The sequence below is a fragment of the Sminthopsis crassicaudata genome, chromosome 2, assembly GCF_048593235.1.
Source record: "Sminthopsis crassicaudata isolate SCR6 chromosome 2, ASM4859323v1, whole genome shotgun sequence".
NCBI lineage: Eukaryota > Metazoa > Chordata > Mammalia > Dasyuromorphia > Dasyuridae > Sminthopsis > Sminthopsis crassicaudata.
Genome location: NC_133618.1, coordinates 134171953 through 134191815, shown reverse-complemented (window position 1 = coordinate 134191815; position 19863 = coordinate 134171953). Strand labels below are relative to the sequence as shown.

General features: G+C 34.6%; 1 protein-coding gene across 1 annotated transcript in view; it reads right to left on the bottom strand.

Moving 5' to 3' along the window:
• ADAM2 (ADAM metallopeptidase domain 2) overlaps nt 1-19863 on the bottom strand; it is a 98534-nt gene that overhangs the window by 17643 nt on the left and 61028 nt on the right. Inside the window, exons 13-15 of the mRNA XM_074287313.1 lie at nt 12244-12330; nt 11923-12121; nt 11652-11757 (exon numbers count right to left, since the gene is read on the bottom strand). Of these exons, the coding sequence (XP_074143414.1) occupies nt 11652-11757; nt 11923-12121; nt 12244-12330 (392 nt within the window). The remainder of the gene's footprint in view (nt 1-11651; nt 11758-11922; nt 12122-12243; nt 12331-19863) is intronic.

The window sequence follows — 19863 nt, the reverse complement described above, 5'->3', positions numbered from 1 at the left end:
CTCCCTCTCCCTCTCTCTCTCTCTCTCTCTCTCTCTCTCTCTCTCTCTCTCTCTCTCTGTCTCCATTTAAATTATTGTGATCGGGGCGGAGCCAAGATGGCGGAGAAGAAACACACGACTCAGTGAACGTCCTCACTCCCTCGCAACCAATTAGATAAATTAAGTCTCAGAATTAGCCCAGGACTGATAGATACCACAAGGACTGGAAGCACGACTTACCAGCTGAAGAGAATCTGGAGTTTCAACAGAGAAGGTCAGTTCTCAGGGGAGGAAGAAGAGAGACCAGCACAGACGGTGGGGTAGTGGCACACTGCGCCCATTGCGCTGGGAAGGGCTCTGGGATCAGAGAAGCCACTGAGGTAAAGGAATCTGGCACAGGCTGTTAGCTCTTCTCTGCTAATTATTTAGCAGTTCAGAAGAGAAAGCCAAAATATTTTAAAACTCAGATTAGATTTTCCCCGGATCCTGGAGGTGACTGAGCAGATCTAGGCACCAGGGGGCGTGGCCTCAGCTACCACCTGAGAATAGTTAAGAGATTGACAAGTGGGTGGATATGGCCCAGGGCAACACACACTGCCTAGTTTAGCTGGAGGGAGTGGAACTCAGCTCCAGGAAGTCCCAGAGAAGCGGAACCTTTGAACTAGGGACCCGCGGTTTCTGGCAGACACTTCCAGTTTGAGCACAGGGGCTTTTCACGTCACCTGCTGCAGACATCCACGCCCCACCCGGACACATAGACTAGGCTTTGTGCTGCCTTCACTGTTCAGTCTCAAATCTCAGGGAAACCTCTAAAACACAGCGCCCTCGGCACAGCAGTGCTGGTCACCTCTGAGGCACTTCCAGGGAGGGGGTGGGGAACTCTCTCCCAGAGCTCTATCTTAGCTCAGGAGCAGGGGCCGCTGCATCCATCCAGTCTGGGAGGAAGCTGGTAAAGAAGTAAATAAATAATTTCCTACCCCAGGGACAGACCCCAAAAGATTTTTTTTAAGTATGAGCAAAAAAGCCAAAAAACTATAGATTCCTTCTACAGAGAGAAAGAGCGGGTATCCAACCCCGAGGAAGTTAACAGCAGAGAGTCAGCAGACAACAACCTAAAGGGGAACGATTCCTGCCCCCCATCACATAACTCTCTCCTAGAAGAAGCTCTTAAAAAATTAAGGGAGATTGAAGAAAAATGGGGAAAGGAAATGGAAGCTATGATAGAGAATAACAACGTCCTGAAATTGGAGTTGGAAAAAATAAAGAATTCACAGGAGATGCAGGGAAACAAAATTAGTGAATTAGAAAAGGTTAAAAAAACACAGGAAAGTAGGATTTCTGAATTGGAAAAGATAAAAAAGTCTCAAGAAAATAAAATTTCTGAATTGGAAAAAGAAAATAATTCTCAAAAAAAAAAAATTAGGGAAATGGAAAAAAATTCAATAGAGCAAAATAATTCATTTAAAAACGAAATTGGGCATTTACAAAAAGAACTAAAAACTGTGAAAGAAGAAAATAACTCCTTAAAAGTCAGGATGGAACAAATAGAAATGAATGATTCACAGAGAACCCAAGAATCAGTCAAACAAAACAAAAAAAATGAGAAGCTGGAGAACAACGTCAAATACTTACTGGGAAAATCTATAGACCTGGAAAATAGATCTAGGAGAGATAATCTGCGGATTATTGGACTTCCAGAAAACTATGACCAAAAAAAGAGCCTAGATTCTATTTTACAGGAAATTATCAAAGAGAACTGTCCAGAGATAATAGAAACAGAAGGGAAAGTAGATGTGGAAAGAATTCATCGAACTCCTTCTGAAATAGACCCTAAAAAAAGAACACCACAGAATATTGTGGCTAAGCTGCAGAATTACCACAAAAAGGAGAAAATCCTGCAAGCAGCTAGAAAAAAACAATTTAAATACCAAGGTGCCACAATAAGGGTCACCCAAGATCTGGCTGCCTCCACATTAAAAGATAGAAGGGCCTGGAACCTGATATTCCGAAAGGCAAAAGATCAAGGACTGCAACCACGAATGAACTACCCAGCTAAGTTTAGCATCTTTTTCCATGGAAGAAGATGGTCATTCAATGAAACAGAGGAATTCTATATGTTTCTAAGAAAAAAACCAGACTTAAACAAAAAATTTGATCTACATCCACAAGACTGAAGAGAAACAGAAAAAGGTACACAGAAACCTTGAGAACTGTAACTCTGTTGTGGGTATATAAAAAGTACTCAAGGATAATTTGATCTTACTGATATAAAAGAAAAAAAGGGGGGTGTAGTAAAGGGAAGGAGGTCGGTTCAGAAAAAGGGGAAGGAATGATAAAAAGAGGGAAACTACATACCAGGAAGAGGCATAGAAAATACATCATATCTGAGGGAACTTAGTGAGGGGGAGAATCATTGTGTGAATCTTACTCTCATCAGGAGAGGCTCAAAGAGTAAATAATTAACATATTTGTTTTTTAGAGAATTTTCTCTCACCTCATTAAAAGGGGGGAGAGGAAAAGGGAAAAGGAAAAGGAGAATAAGTGAAGGGACTTGGAGGGAGGGGGGAGGGATCCAAAAAAAAAAAAAAAAAAGAGGGAGGGTTGCGCGTCACAAGGGGGGTCTGTAAATTAAATATAGGGGAGGGGAATCAGGGGGGTCAAGGGAAAAAGCATAATCTGGGGAATAATACGATGGCAGGAAATACAGAATTAGTAATTTTAACTGTAAATGTAAATGGGATGAACGATCCCATCAAACGGAGACGGATAGCAGATTGGATCAAAAAGCAGAACCCTACAATATGTTGTCTACAGGAAACACACTTAAAGCAGGGAGATACATACAGAGTAAAGGTAAAAGGTTGGAACAGAGCCTATTACGCTTCAGGTAAAGCCAAAAAAGCAGGGGTAGCTATCCTTATCTCAGATCAAGCAAAAGCAGAAGTAGATCTCGTTAAAAAAGATAAGGAAGGCAACTATATCCTGCTAAAAGGTAGCATAAATAATGAAGCCATATAAATACTAAACATATATGCACCAAGTGGTATAGCATCTAACTTTCTAAAGGAAAAGTTAAGAGAACTGCAAGAAGAAATAGACAGTAAAACTATAATAGTGGGAGATCTCAACCTTGCACTCTCAGATTTAGACAAATCAAACCACAAAACAAACAAGAAAGAAATTTAAAAAGTAAATAGAACATTAGAAAAACTAGGTATGATAGACCTTTGGAGAAAACTGAATGGCAATAGAAAGGAATATACTTTCTTCTCAGCAGTTCATGGATCCTATACAAAAATAGACCATATATTAGGACATAAAGATCTCAAAATTAAATGTAGGAAGGCAGAAATAATAAATGCCTTCTTCTCAGATCACAATGCAATAAAAGCTACATTCAGTAAAAAGTTAGGGGTAAATAGACCAAAAAGTAATTGGAAACTGAATAATCTCATCTTAAAGAATGACTGGGTGAAAGAGCAAATTATAGAAACAATTAACAATTTCACCCAAGATAATGACAATGATGAGACATCATATCAAAATCTTTGGGATGCAGCTAAAGCAGTAATAAGGGGAAATTTTATATCTTTAGAGGCTTATCTGAAGAAAATAGAGAAAGAGAAGATTAACGAATTGGGCTTACAACTTAAAAGGCTAGAAAAAGACCAAATTATAAACCCCCAACCAAAAATTAAACTTGAAATACAAAAATTAAAAGGAGAAATCAATAATATTGAAAGTAAAAAAAACTATTGAATTAATAAATAAAACCAAGAGTTGGTTTTATGAAAAAGCCAATAAAATAGATAAACCTTTGGTAAATTTGATCAAAAAAAAGAAAGAGGAAAATCAAATTGATAGTCTTACAAATGAAAAGGGGGATCTTTCCACCAATGAAGAGGAAATTAGAGAAATAATAAGGAGTTACTTTGCCCAACTTTATGCCAATAAATTTGATAATTTAAGTGAAATGGATGACTTCCTCCAAAAATATAGGCTCCCTAGATTAACGGAGGAGGAGATAAATTGCTTAAATAGTCCCATTTCAGAAAAAGAAATAGAACAAGCTATTAATCAACTCCCCAGGAAAAAATCCTCAGGGCCAGATGGATTCACATGTGAATTCTACCAAACATTTAAAGAACAATTAGTCCCAATGTTATATAAATTATTTGAAAAAATAGGGGATGAAGGAGTCCTACCAAACTCCTTTTATGACACAGACATGGTACTGATACCTAAACCAGGTAGATCGAAAACTGAGAAAGAAAATTATAGACCAATCTCCTTAATGAATATTGATGGTAAAATCTTAAATAAGATATTAGCAAAAAGACTTCAGAAAATCATCTCCAGGATAATACACTATGATCAAGTAGGATTTATTCCAGGAATGCAGGACTGGTTTAATATTAGGAAAACTATTAATATAATTGACCATATTAATAATCAAATTAATAAGAACCATATGATCATCTCAATAGATGCAGAAAAAGCATTTGACAAAATCCAACATCCATTCCTACTAAAAACTCTTGAGAGTATAGGAATAAATGGACTATTCCTTAGAATAATCAGGAGCATATATTTAAGACCTTCAGTAAGCATAATATGCAATAGAAATAAACTGCAACCTTTCCCAGTAAGATCAGGAGTGAAACAAGGTTGCCCACTATCACCATTACTATTCAATATAGTACTAGAAACGCTAGCCTCGGCAATAAGAGCCGAGAAAGAGATTCAAGGAATTAGAGTAGGAAATGAGGAAATTAAACTATCACTTTTTGCAGATGACATGATGGTATACTTAGAGAACCCCAAAGACTCTGCTAAAAAGCTACTAGAAATAATTCAAAATTTCAGCAAAGTGGCAGGATACAAAATAAATCCACATAAATCCTCGGCATTTTTATATATCACTAACAAAATGCAACAGCAAGAGATACAAAGAGAAATTCCATTCCAAACAAATGTTGAGAGTATAAAGTATTTGGGAATCCATCTACCAAAGAAAAGTCAGGAATTATACGAGAAAAATTACAAAACACTTGCCACAAAAATAAAATCAGATTTAAATAATTGGAAAGACATTCAGTGCTCTTGGATAGGCCGAGCGAATATAATAAAGATGACAATACTCCCCAAACTAATCTATTTATTTAGTGCTATACCAATCAGACTCCCAAAAAACTATTTTAATGACCTAGAAAAAATAACAACAAAATTCATATGGAAGAATAAAAGGTCGAGAATTGCAAGGGAACTAATGAAAAAAAACTCAGAGGAAGGTGGTCTAAGTGTACCTGATCTAAAGCTATATTATATAGCAGCAGTCACCAAAACCATTTGGTATTGGATAAGAAATAGACCAGTAGATCAGTGGAGCAGATTAGATACAAAGGACAAAAAAGGATACAGCAACCTAATCTTTGACAAACCCAAAGATACCAACATTAGGGATAAAAATTCATTATTTGGAAAAAACTGTTGGGAAAACTGGAAATTAGTATGGCAGAAATTAGATATGGATCCACACTTAACACCATATACCAAGATAAGATCAAAATGGGTCCATGATTTAGGCATAAAGAGGGAGATAATAAATAGATTAGAGGAACAGAGGATAATCTACCTCTCAGACTTGTGGAGGAGGAAGGAATTTACGACCAGAGGAGAACTAGAGATCATTATTGATCACAAAATAGAAGATTTTGATTACATCAAACTAAAAAGTTTCTGTACAAATAATACTAATGCAAACAAGATTAGAAGGGAAGTAACAAATTGGGAAAATATTTTTAAAAACAAAGGTTCCGACAAAGGTCTCATTTCCAAAATATATAGAGAACTGACCCTAATTTATAAGAAACCAAACCATTCTCCAATTGATAAATGGTCAAAGGATATGAACAGACAATTCTCAGAGGAAGAAATTGAAACTATATCCACTCACATGAAAGAGTGTTCCAAATCACTACTGATCAGAGAAATGCAAATTAAGACCACTCTGAGATACCACTACACACCTGTCAGATTGGCTAAGATGACAGGAACAAATAATGATGAATGTTGGAGGGGATGTGGGGAAACTGGGACACTAATACATTGCTGGTGGAGTTGCGAAAGAATCCAGCTATTCTGGAGAGCAATCTGGAATTATGCCCAAAAAGTTATCAAACTGTGCATACCCTTTAACCCAGCAGCGCTACTACTGGGATTATATCCCAAAGAAATACTAAAGAGCGGAAAGAGACATATATGTGCCAAAATGTTTGTGGCAGCTCTTTTTGTAGTAGCTAGAAACTGGAAGATGAATGGATGTCCATCAGTTGGAGAATGGTTGGGTAAATTGTGGTATATGAAGGTTATGGAATATTATTGCTCAGTAAGAAATGACCAGCAGGAGGAATACAGAGAGGCTTGGAGAGACTTAAATCAACTGATGCTGAGTGAAATGAGCAGAACCAGAAGATCACTGTACACTTCAACAACAATACTGTATGAGGATGTATTCTGATGGAAGTGGAAATCTTCAACATAAAGAAGATCCAACTCACTTCCAGTTGATCAATGATGGACAGAGAAAGCTACACCCAGAGAAGAAACACTGGGAAGTGAATGTAAATTGTTAGCACTAATATCTGTCTGCCCAGGTTGCATGTACCTTCGGATTCTAATGTTTATTGTGCAACAAGAAAATGATATTCACACACATGTATTGTACCTAGACTATATTGTAACACATGTAAAATGTACGGGATTGCCTGTCATCGGGGGGAGGGAATAGAGGGAGGGGGGGATAATTTGGAAAAATGAATACAAGGGATAATATTATAAAAATATATATATAATAAAAATTTTTTAAAAATAAATAAATAAATTATTGTGATCATTTTGTATTATTTCTCAACTCTGTTTCCTTCACTTTGCCTTAATTTCTGTTTTCCCATGATCTTTTGTCTATCCATCAAACCTCTGTTCTTCTCAACCTAGTATCATGAAGGCCAATTCCCATTTTATCCACATTGATCTTTACTCATGTAGCTCTGCCAGAATATGGTAGATATGGAGGAAGAGCACATTGCATGAGTTAGGGATTAAAGATTAGTTTTCTGTACTGTTAGTTCATTAGGCTTTTCCTTTATAACTTAATGTTCTTGCTCTTTTAATTTTAATGTTTTACTCTTTTTAAAATTTCTATTTTATAGAGCTACCTCTTTCTTAATAAATTTAGTTTTAAAAATATACTTCAAATATACCTCAGCATTTTTTTCCTTTTGGATGGTTTACATTTCAGTGGCTTTGGTCTTTGCCCAAGGCAAGGATGGGGCACATCCTGCCATGGCAGTATGAACAGAAAACTGGGTACAACAACCTCCTACTGCATAAATTCTATAAGTTGATAATGTTCTATCAAAATGGTCCCCCACCCCTGGTCTAGGGGAATGAAATTAATCCTATCTAAGATTCAACTCTGTAGGAGGGAATTTCCTAATAGTTTATATTTAAATAAATAGTGAAAAATAGAAATAAATAGTATTTAAGTAGTGACAAAAAGAAATAAATAGTATTTAAATAGGCACTTTAAGATTTGCAAAGTTATCTCATTTGAGCCTCACAAAAACCCAGTGCAATCATTCATACTTTTGTCCTAGTCCACTTTTTTTCTTTAACTCTTAATTCTTTCCTTCTTTGGTTGGGCTGAAGCAACATTTCAGGAAAAAGGGGAAGGTATTCTGCATAGTCTCTGAAACATTAGTATTCCCCAATCTAGGGCCTAGTTCAAGCAGAAATAAGCATACTTCTCCTCACTAATTGGCTCAGAAGAATCAGACATGTGGGATAGGAGTGGGCAAGGGTATGACCTACCAGCAGATTCTGGATATACTAGAGGCCCCAAGAAAGGAATAATAGTGGTGGCCCTAGATACAAGCCAATTAATCAAGTTTTTGTGTCCCTACTGAAAGCATTGAGATTTGTGGGAAAGAAGTGCTGAGCAAAAACTTTAGGCAATGCTCAAAGTAAACCCTTAAGTAAAATGGCATTCTCCAGTTTTGTTGAGGTTCTCTTCTTTGGTCTTGTGAAGTCAGATATAATTGGTCTGAATCTAGATCTACTTAAATATAATCCTATATATATATATATATATATATATAAATTTAAATAATGGTATTAGAAGGATAAGAACATTAAAATGGAGTAAGGATCTCTAAAATTCTATAATTAGCCTTCTAAAGTCTAATTGATTTCTAATTGTCTAATTGTACTCTTTTCTGAGAACGGTTTTCCCCATCTAAACAGTAGACAGCATGAAATCAATTTGAACTGTAAATGTTAACAAAAAAAAAAAAAATTCTAACAAAGTTAGTACTAAATGACACCTACAAAGAAACAATGAAAATCAATCAAGTAATAAATTAACAATAAGAATTTAATATACTAAAAGGAATTAGAAATAAATGAACTTAATAACCTAATACTTATTTAAAACATTATGATATATAATTAGATTAACCACATTATTCAAAATAGATACATGAACTGAATCTTACAGACTATCCCACAAAAAAGTAGAAAAAAAGCAGATCATATATTGTAACGCCACAGTTCTCAGTTTCCATAATTATCCTGACCCAGTCCTGACTCAATTTCTCTGATTCATCTCAAAGCTCAGTCCTGCAAAACCTCCCCTCACTCTGTATCAGAATATTTGATAAGGATAAAAGATTTTATGTTTTAGAATATCAGAATGCCTCTTCCCATCCCAAGCTACCAGAATGTCAGATACCGTCTTATCAAGATGCCTCTCCCCATCTCCAAGGTTCCTCCCCCCATGCCTCCCCTCACCCTGTTAGAACCAGATTGTCAGAGTCCTGTTCCTGCTCTCAGCCCCCTGACTCTGCCCCCACCTCAGTCTATCCCTTGAGTCTGAGCCATGTGTATATAGGTCATTGAGAATTCTCTTTGCTTGCTGGATTCTTGGACATGATAGTCTCATTCAGCTCTGGGACCAAACCATGGATCCATTTGGTCCCAGTAAATATCTCCTATTTAATAAATTATTAAATGCTCTCTAATTTCTATCTTGCCTCAGTTTCTCCAGTGTTACAATATTTTTTTTATATTATGGGTCAGTGGTGAGTCTTTAACCAAACAAGTCATAAAAATCATTACAAAAGAAAAAAGTAGAACATTTAAATTTTATGAAATTGAAAAGCTTTTGCATAAATAAAATGGATGCAACTAGGACAAAAAGGGAAGACCTACAAAAAGAAACATCAGTAAATTCCTTCATCCAACCCAAAATTGCACCAAAAGAAAGCTAGCATTATAAAAGATAAATGGCAATGGAAAAGTAGCATGAAATCAAGTAGATAATCTAGAAGTGTAAAGCAACACTCAGACCTCAGCAGCCCAGGGGGAATGGAGGAATGGGAATGCAGGAAAGTCTGAAAACAATATTGTGACCAGGGACCACCAATTTCAGAGTTATTAGTAATGTCAATGAATCTGAATTGCATGCACACACACACCAGAGAAGGTGAAGGCTGAAATGAGCAATAAGAGCTCAAGAAAATTATGTTGGAACTAAATAATAGAGCCTCATTTAAGAATTTAAGAGTTGAGTTTTGCTGGCCCTAAAACAAAAGCCCATGTCATGAACTCAGGATGGAGATATGAATAAAGAGAAGAAAATTAAATATATTATATAGAAATTTAAATAGAAGCTCAAGAAGTCAACTCTCAGGTGACATTGTCTCCATAAAAACTAACATAATTTCAGGAACAACTATAAGTCAGGAAGGGGAAAATGACTTGGCCAAAGGATTACAAGAAAATAAAATAAGAAGATAAAAATAAAAAATAAAATTATATGCATAATAAGATCACCAGAAGAAAGAATTGAAAGGAAAATAAATATCTTAGAACACAAAAGGAGAAAACCTTACCCAAATATTAACTCCATGCAAATTTTAATAAAATCTAAGATACATACTATTAAAAACAGTTATCCTGGTGGAGGAAAAGTTAAAAAAATAATAATAAATGAATCATCAGAATCCTGGAAAGCCATTTTAAAAAACTGATCACTTTATTTTAAAAATTATAAATGAAGAATGCCCAGAACCAAAAGATAAAATGAAAAACAAGAGAATCCATCCATTATCTTCAGAAAGAAACCCTAAAACAAATAATCCTAAGAATACTGACAAAAACCCAAAGTTTCCAGGTGGAAGGCAAAAAAATACTCCAAGTAAACAGAAACAAAGAATTAAAGTACCAAGGAAATCACAGAAAAAAAAATTCAAGAAATAGAAAAAAATGAGAGATCTTAGGTGATCTTATTTTATTTTATTTCTGCAAAGCAAAGGATATTTTACAGAATTTGAAACTAGATTCAAGAGATCACCTCCTCATTCCATTGAAAAGCTGTTTTCTAAAAAATAATATATTTTTTCATAAAGCTTCTGAAACACAAAAAAAGAAAAACTGACATCCAAGTTTTGATTTATCATGGCTAAAGATTAGAAAATAGATTGATAATACATTTGATTTAGCATGGTTAAAGGTTAGAAAATAGATTCCAAGTAGTGAGAGTAGGGAAAATATTAAATTAAAATACAATATTTAAAGTGCAAAAAATTTAAATAATATTAATTTAATAATATGTAAATCTCTAATTGCTTTCATCACCAAAAGAGTAAAAAAAAAAAAAAAAAAAAAAAAAAAAACCACCAAACTGATGAATTCTCTAAATCACTACTGATAAAAGAAAAGCAATTCTGAGGTACCATCTCACACCTATCAAATTGGCTAAAATGGAAGAAAAGCAAAATAATAAGTGCTGGAAAGGATGTGGGGAAAATTTGGACATGGATGCATTGTAGAATTGTGAAATGATCAAACCAATCTGTAGAACAATTTGTAACTATTTCCAAAGAGCTATGCATAAAATTGTGCATACCCTCTGATTCAACAATACTTCTCCTAGGTCTATATCCCAAAGAAATCAAAAATGGAAAAGCAAAGAAAGACTTATTTATACAAATATATTTATAGCAGCTCTTTTTTGTAGTGGCAAAGAATTAGAAATTGAGGGAATGCGCATCAACTGGGGAATGGCTGAACAAGTTCAGATATGTGATTGTAATTGAATATTTCTATACTACAAGAAATGATAAATAGGATAATTTCAGAAAAAAACTGAAAAGACTTGTATGAATGAAATTAAGTAAACAGAACCAGGAGAACACTGTACACAGTACAGTAATACTTTACAAGGATCAATTGTAAATCAATTGTCTTGGCTATTCTTAGCAAAACAATGATCCCAGACAATTCCAAAGGACTCATGATGAAAAATGGTATTCATCTCCCAAGAAAGAACTGATGAAGTCTGAATTCAGAACTAAGAATATTACTTTTCACTTTCTGTATTTTTTCATTTTTTTTCCCCTTTGGGTTTGTCTTTGTTTTTTTTTTTACCATATGACTAATATAGTGGTATGTTTTTTCATGATTGACCATATCAAACCTATAATAAATTGCTTACTGTCTTGGAAAAGGGATGTGAGGAAAGGAAAGGAAATTTTGGAAATAATTATTTAAATGAATGCTTTACAATTCAACTTAGGAAAAAATACTAAAAAAACCCACCAAAAACATACCTCCATTGGCACTGTCTAAATCCTTTTGGAGTGCGACCACAGTGTCCTGACCGATCTGCCTTACTATTAAGTTCTTCAAAACATTCATTAGCACCCATAGATGAATCTTTTTAAATGACAGGTAAGTTTATTATAACTTTAAAATAAAATTCACAAATTTTTTAAAATAGAATTTTTTCAAAATATATTTTTATAAACATTAAAGTTGTAAATTTTCATCTCTCAAAGTTTTTTAAGCATTCAGGGCAACACAAATAATTATCATAATTACCTTTGCCAAATATTTCTCTACACTGTTCATTTGGATCTGGGCATTTTCCTTTATAGCAGAAAGCTGTTCTGTTACGGCAGTTATGTCCATCTTGAACATGTAAGTCAGGTTGACAGAATTCAGAGGATCCATTACAATATTCAGGGAGATCGCAATCCAAATCAGCACGTTCTCGACATTGTGTACCTCTTTCACTAAACTTATAAAGTCAAGGGAGAGGATGAGCAGGGAGGAACACAGAACAAAATGGAGTATTAATTCAAAAGTATTACAAAACCATGGATAACAGATATTTATCTACTGAAATAATACAGATCTTACCTGACAGTTTTGACAACACTTTCCCTGGGCACACATTGCTCCACTTTTTAATTTACAATTCATGGTATCACAGCATATAATACAACTCTGAAAATAAGTAAAATATTATAAAACTTTGTCCAATCTAATTTTGGCTGTAAATATCATATTTTAATATTTTAAACTGTTTTTAAAGACTATGTACATGACTATTATGGAACTGTTTTACATAACTATACATGTACAATCTATATCTAATTGCTTGCATTTTCAATGGGGGGTGGGGGAAGAGGAATGGAGAGAAGCTTTCAAAACAAATGCTAAAAATTGTTTTTACATGTAATGAGGAGAAAATAAAATACTAAATAAGATATAAAACAAAAGTAAAAGCAAATTATATAAGTAAATTATAAGTAAAATATTATATGTAAAAAGTAAATTATATGTAAAAAAAATAACATGCATAAATGATAATCTTAATATCACACACAACTATAATGTAAGCATTTATTTTATCTAAAATAATTTAAGACTCATGTTATTTATAAGTCATGCAATGAGAAAACAATTGATATGAGAGTTTTCTGCTTATTTCCCTAAAATCTTCTGATGGAAAAGTACATGGTTCTTTAGACTCATTCAAGGCCCTAGAGACTGTTTCAGGCCTACTTAAAGCAACTTCTGCAAAAGGATAGAGAAAATCAAAAGAGAGAAGAGGAACAAATGCATATATATATATATATATGCAAACTCATAACAGAGATACATCCACTTACACTTTACATAAAACACTATGCATATTTCATTTATTGTTGTTATGTGGATACATATTTTTTAAATTCAATATATAAAATAATCAGAAAAAATCCCTTAATATTTTTCTAGCCACCCATAATGATGTGGTCTATGATCCCTTTTAAGATTCCTTTCTGATTCCCAACCTCCATTGCTGAATTCCAGTGGGAGATATCCAGGCTCTCCCAGCCCCCATCGGATCTGAGCTAACTTGGGCTGTCCCAACCCCCATTCTAATGATCTGCTCAGGTTTTCCAACCCCCACCCCAAACACAAACAGCTTCCTCCTTATCTAAAAACCCATTGAATTCTATTCAAATTCCAGCCCTGGTTGAAGCTCAAACCAGAGGCCAATCTGGGACTTCACCCATGAGCCTCTTCAGATTACCAAAAGCCCCCCTATTATAAAAGGGGCAAAACTGGAGTCCACTTTTTTTTTTTTTTTTATATATATATATATATATATATATTTTATAATATTATCCCTTGTATTCATTTTTCCAAATTACCCCCCCTCCCTTATTCCCTCCCCCCGACGACAGGCAATACCATACATTTTACATGTGTTACAATATAGTCTAAGTACAATACATGTGTGTGAATATCATTTTCTTGTTGCACAATAAACATTAGAATCCGAAGGTACATGCAACCTGGGCAGACAGATATTAGTGCTAACAATTTACATTCCCCTCCCAGTGTTTCTTCTCTGGGTGTATCTACCTCTGCCCATCATTGATCAACTGGAAGTGAGTTGGATCTTCTTTATGTTGAAGATTTCCACTTCCATCAGAATACATCCTCATACAGTATTGTTGTTGAAGTGTACAGTGATCTTCTGGTTCTGCTCATTTCACTCAGCATCAGTTGATGTAAGTCTCTCCAACCCTCTCTGTATTCCTCCTGCTGGTCATTTCTTACTGAGCAATAATATTCCATAACTTTCATATACCACAATTTACCCAACCATTCTCCAACTGATGGACATCCATTCATCTTCCAGTTTCTAGCTACAACAAAAAGAGCTGCCACAAACATTTTGGCACATATATGTCTCTTTCCGCTCTTTAGTATTTCTTTGGGATATAATCCCAGTAGTAGCGCTGCTGAGTCAAAGGGTATGCACAGTTTGATAACTTTTTGGGCATAATTCCAGATTGCTCTCCAGAATGGCTGGATTCTTTCACAACTCCACCAGCAATGTATTAGTGTCCCAATTTCCCCACATCCCCTCCAACATTTGTCATTATTTGTTCCTGTCATCTTAGCCAATCTGACAGGTGTGTAGTGGTATCTCAGAGTGGTCTTAATTTGCATTTCTCTGATCAGTAGTGATTTGGAACACTCTTTCATGTGAGTGGATATAGTTTCAATTTCTTCCTCTGAGAATTGTCTGTTCATATCCTTTGCCCATTTATCAATTGGAGAATGGTTTGGTTTCTTATAAATTATGGTCAGTTCTCTATATATTTTGGAAATGAGACCTTTGTCAGAACCTTTGTTTTTAAAAATATTTTCCCAATTTGTTACTTCCCTTCTAATCTTGTTTGCATTAGTATTATTTGTACAGAAACTTTTTAGTTTGATGTAATCAAAATCTTCTATTTTGTGATCAATAATGATCTCTAGTTCTCCTCTGGTCATAAATTCCTTCCTCCTCCACAAGTCTGAGAGGTAGATTATCCTCTGTTCCTCTAATCTATTTATTATCTCCCTCTTTATGCCTAAATCATGGACCCATTTTGATCTTATCTTGGTATATGGTGTTAAGTGTGGATCCATATCTAATTTCTGCCATACTAATTTCCAGTTTTCCCAACAGTTTTTTCCGAATAATGAATTTTTATCCCTAATGTTGGAATCTTTGGGTTTGTCAAAGATTAGATTGCTATAGATGTACCCTTTTTTGTCCTTTGTATCTAATCTGTTCCACTGATCTACCGGTCTATTTCTTAGCCAATACCAAATGGTTTTGGTGACTGCTGCTATATAATATAGCTTTAGATCAGGTACACTTAGACCACCTTCCTCTGACTTTTTTTTCATTAGTTCCCTTGCAATTCTTGACCTTTTATTCTTCCATATGAATTTTGTTGTTATTTTTTCTAGGTCATTAAAATAGTTTCTTGGGAGTCTGATTGGTATAGCACTAAATAAATAGATTAGTTTGGGGAGTATTGTCATCTTTATTATATTCGCTCGGCCTATCCAAGAGCACTGAATGTCTTTCCAATTATTTAAATCTGATTTTATTTTTGTGGCAAGTGTTTTGTAATTTTTCTCATATAATTCCTGACTTTTCTTTGGTAGATGGATTCCCAAATATTTTATACTATCAACATTTGTTTGGAATGGAATTTCTCTTTGTATCTCTTGCTGTTGCATTTTGTTAGTGATATATAAAAATGCCGAGGATTTATGTGGATTTATTTTGTATCCTGCCACTTTGCTGAAATTTTGAATTATTTCTAGTAGCTTTTTAGCAGAGTCTTTGGGGTTCTCTAAGTATACCATCATGTCATCTGCAAAAAGTGATAGTTTAATTTCCTCATTTCCTACTCTAATTCCTTGAATCTCTTTCTCGGCTCTTATTGCCGAGGCTAGCGTTTCTAGTACTATATTGAATAGTAATGGTGATAGTGGGCAACCTTGTTTCACTCCTGATCTTACTGGGAAAGGTTGCAGTTTATTTCTATTGCATATTATGCTTACTGACGGTCTTAAATATATATGGAGTCCACTTTTTGCAGAAGTCCCAAACATGGCATCCTTACGCCGGCCATGTCAAGGATTTCTGCCCACTAGTGCCAGCCCTGGCTCTGGTGTCTTTCTGCCTTTTAACCTTACTTCCAAACTTGGAATAATTTGCTAATAGACCAGTATTCTAACTAATAGAAATTTGAAAACTAGCAGAAAATATAAACTTAGAAAAGCACACAAATACAAAAGACTCTCAGGAGTACATCCCCCTCTTGTCCTTATTCTCCATTGCCTTTTGTTTCTGTTCCCCTCAAACTCTTTGTTCAATCCCTCCCTCTAAAGCAATCTATCTCTTCTACTGTGCTCTCTGGAATGACAAACTTGCTTTCACCTTAAATCTTTCCCTTTCCTCCAGACAATACAACCTTCCTACTGGTTCTTTCCAGCACTGGTTGCACGTTGGCTCTTTCCCTGGGATTCAGAGGTCAAGGTAAGAGAGCTGCCACTTTCTTCCTTTCTGCCTTAGAGGTTTAATCAATCTATATTTACCACTCAATCAATATTATAGTAGTTGTTGCCCTCCCCTTACTTCCTGAATGAGTTTGATGAGAACTAGATAAGGAGTATCTAAATGAAATTAGGTTTAATTGAGATCTAATGGCAGGTTCAGAGTACAGGGAGTCAAATAGAGCTCCCCTGCAACCCTTTTGGATTTGGTGCAAGGATACAAAGTTAAATGAGGTCTAGTAGTGGCGCAAGAGTCCCCTGTAAAGGAATTTATAGACCCAAAAACCTAGATTGATAAAAGAGGTTTATTATGGGGTTTGGAAGTAAAGTCTAGTTAGTAAAGTTGAGGGTAGAGATAAAGGGCACGGGAGCCAGAGTTGGTTCCAGTGGGCAGAAATCCTTGACATGGCAGGCATAAGGATGCCATGTTTGGGACCTCTGCAAAGAGTGAACTCCAGTTTGGCTCTTTTCATAACAGGGGGGCTTTGGACAATATGAAGGGGCTTGTGGGTGGAGTGCCAGGTTGGCTTAGGGCTTGAGTTTCAGCCAGGGTTAGAATTTGAATAGAATTCAATGGGTTTTTAGATAAGGATGAAACTGTTTGTGCTTGGGGTGGAATCCCTTCCCTGAGGCAGAGTCAAGGAGGTTTTAAGAGTTTTGGGGTTTCCCCATCAAGTTCAGGGCCTGCCTCCCAATCTTTCTCTTGATTTCCCACTTTGAGACTTCTCTACCATACCCCAAGAAGGTCATCACTGGGAAAACCTCATCATCTAAAAGTCAATCTTGGGATTCACACACCATTATTACTCTGTCCCCTTACTTTGGAAGACAGAACTTTGAACTCCAAAACTTCCTTTTAAGAAAGAGACTCAGCAAAGAAATTTCTTTTTTCACTTAGCTGTACTCCTTTATACTTGTGATTTCTCTATGCATTCATGTTGGGTATCTAGACCTCTAAACAACCACCACCTTTCAGCTTCCTTTTATGTTTGTTTGTTTTTTATCTTTCATTATACTGTAAATTCTTTGGAAGCCAGATTTTCTTTTTCCACTTGATTATTTACTAATTTTTCCATTTTTGCTTTCTTCCTAAGAGATTTTAACATATATAGTGATATTCCTTCAATACTCTACCTCACAGATCCTCAATTTATTTATTTCCTATGACCTCTTCCTCTCTCCTACCTCAAGCACACAAAAAGATGGACATGACCTTGATTTTGTCATCATTCACCTATATTCTACTTCTAGGCTTCTGATCTTTGAAATTCCTTTATCTGATTATAAACTATTAGCATTCCATCTCTTTCTCTTCTTTGCAGCCACAAATAATGTTATTTTCTTTGTGGCCTCCAATATCATGTTATTTCCTTCATTCCCCATTTTGACATTTTGGTAAACCAATTCTTGGCTATCACAAAAAGAGCTGTGATAAATATTTTTGTACAAGTAGGTCTTTTCCCCTTTTTAAAAATCTCTTTGGGATACATATCTAGAAATGATATTCCTGGGCCAAAAGGTATGCACAGTTTTATAACACTTTGGCTAGCATTCCAAATTGCTCTCCAGAATTGTTATATCAGTTCCCAACTCTACCAATAGTGCATTAGTTTTCCCACATCCCCTCCAACATTTTTCATTTTCCTTTTTTGTTGTATATGCCAATCTGATAAGTGTGATATGGTATTTCAAAGTTGTGTTGATTTAATTTCTCCAGTCAATATCAATTTAAAGGATTTTTTTTTCCTATTCACATTAGCTTTCCCTTTTTTTTCTTTTTATATGTTTTTATTTTCCCCAGTTACATGTAAAACAACATTGAGAAGGTTATACATGTACATTAATTTTTACATATTTCCATATGAATTATTTTGGGAAAGAAAAATCAGAACAAAAAGGAAAAAACATCCTGGGGGGAGGGGGGAGACCAGTGAATATAGCATGTGTTGATTTGTATTCAGGCTTCATAGTTCTTTCTCTAGATGCACCAAAGTTTATTGAGATTGCCTTGGATCACTGAACTATTGAGAAGAACCACGTCTATCATAGTTGATCATTATACAATTTTGTTGTTGTTATATATAATGTTTCCCTGGCTCTGCTTGTTTCACTCAGCATCAGTTCATATAAATTTTTTCCGGAAAGATTTCTAAATCTAAATTTCTAAAATTAGTCTGTTCATCATTTTTAGAACAGTAACATTCTATTACTTTCACATATCATAACTTATTCAGCCATTCCTCAATTGATGGGCATCTTCATTTTCCCAATCTTTACCACCTCAAAAAGAGCTACAACAAATAATGTTGCATATGTGGATCCTTTTCCCTCTTTTATAAATTCTTTGGAATGCAGACCCCAGTGGTAGCAATGCTGGATCAAAGGATATGCTCGAATTTAATAGCCCTTTGAGCATAGACCAAAATATTTTTAAATGACTATAGATAGTTTTGATTTCATCATCTGAAAACTGCCTGTTCATATCCTTTGACCATCTGTCAATTGGAGAATGACTTGTATTCTTATAAATTCTCTACATATTTGAAAAATGCAGCCTTTATAGAGATATTTCATATCAAGCCTCTACTTTCTTATTTATCTTAAACTTCTTTCTGTCTACTACTACTGTCTAAAAACACATTCATGTCTTTCCCATCCTTCAAAAAATGTCACTCAATTTTTTGTTAGCCATTATCCCATCTTTCAATTGTCAAATCACAGGGTCTTTTCTCAGTCTTTTTTTTTAAGTATAATCCCAGGAAGAAAAACTGAGAATAATGAAAATAGCAATATCAATAGTTTTCTTGTCAATAAATTAATCAATATGCATTTTGTGAAATGCATTTTGTAATTTATATTGATTGGAAAAAGAACAGAAGAAGCAACTATCAAAGGGGCATTGCTTAAGAATATTCCTAAATCTTTTCTATTTCAGTGGCATTAAGATGCTTTCTGAAATTTCCTTTTCCAAACTCCAAAACCCTTTACTTTTAAACCCTGAATTTACATTGCAAATACAAACAAGTTCCAATTTTCTTTATCCATCCACACATTCTTAACTTTTATTTCCTTATGATATGTTACTCCTTTCTTCTCTAGTGAATCCCTTTTTGATTCCTTAATAGTTACAAATACACAATTCATACAAATATCTTTAAGGGCTTTTAGACGATCTTAATTATGATCACATAATTTTGTTATGTTTTTTTTTATAAGTGACAGGCAAATTGACTCAAGAACAACTCACTCAGCAAACAAGTTCCTTATTGTATAGGATCACAAATTTTAACTAGTAGAATGATGTTAAAAGGAAAAAAATCATCTATTTCCTCAAAAATTAACTTCTTTTACACTAGAAAGATATTCATCTATTTTGGCAATGTCCAAGGTAATCAGCCAAAGCCCAACTATGGCAGAAGAATGTAATAGGAATTGCACTACTGGAAAAACTATATGTGACAGAGAATACACTTTTTTGAAGGACTCAAGATGTAAATTTTTATTTTTTATTTTCAGATTATTCAAAATTAAGTCCATTTATTTTGTTCTTTAAGTAATTTGAAAGTTCTGCTTTTCTATCTCAAAATATCAGTATTTTATATCTTTATAATAAGCCATATCCTCAATTTAATTTTATTT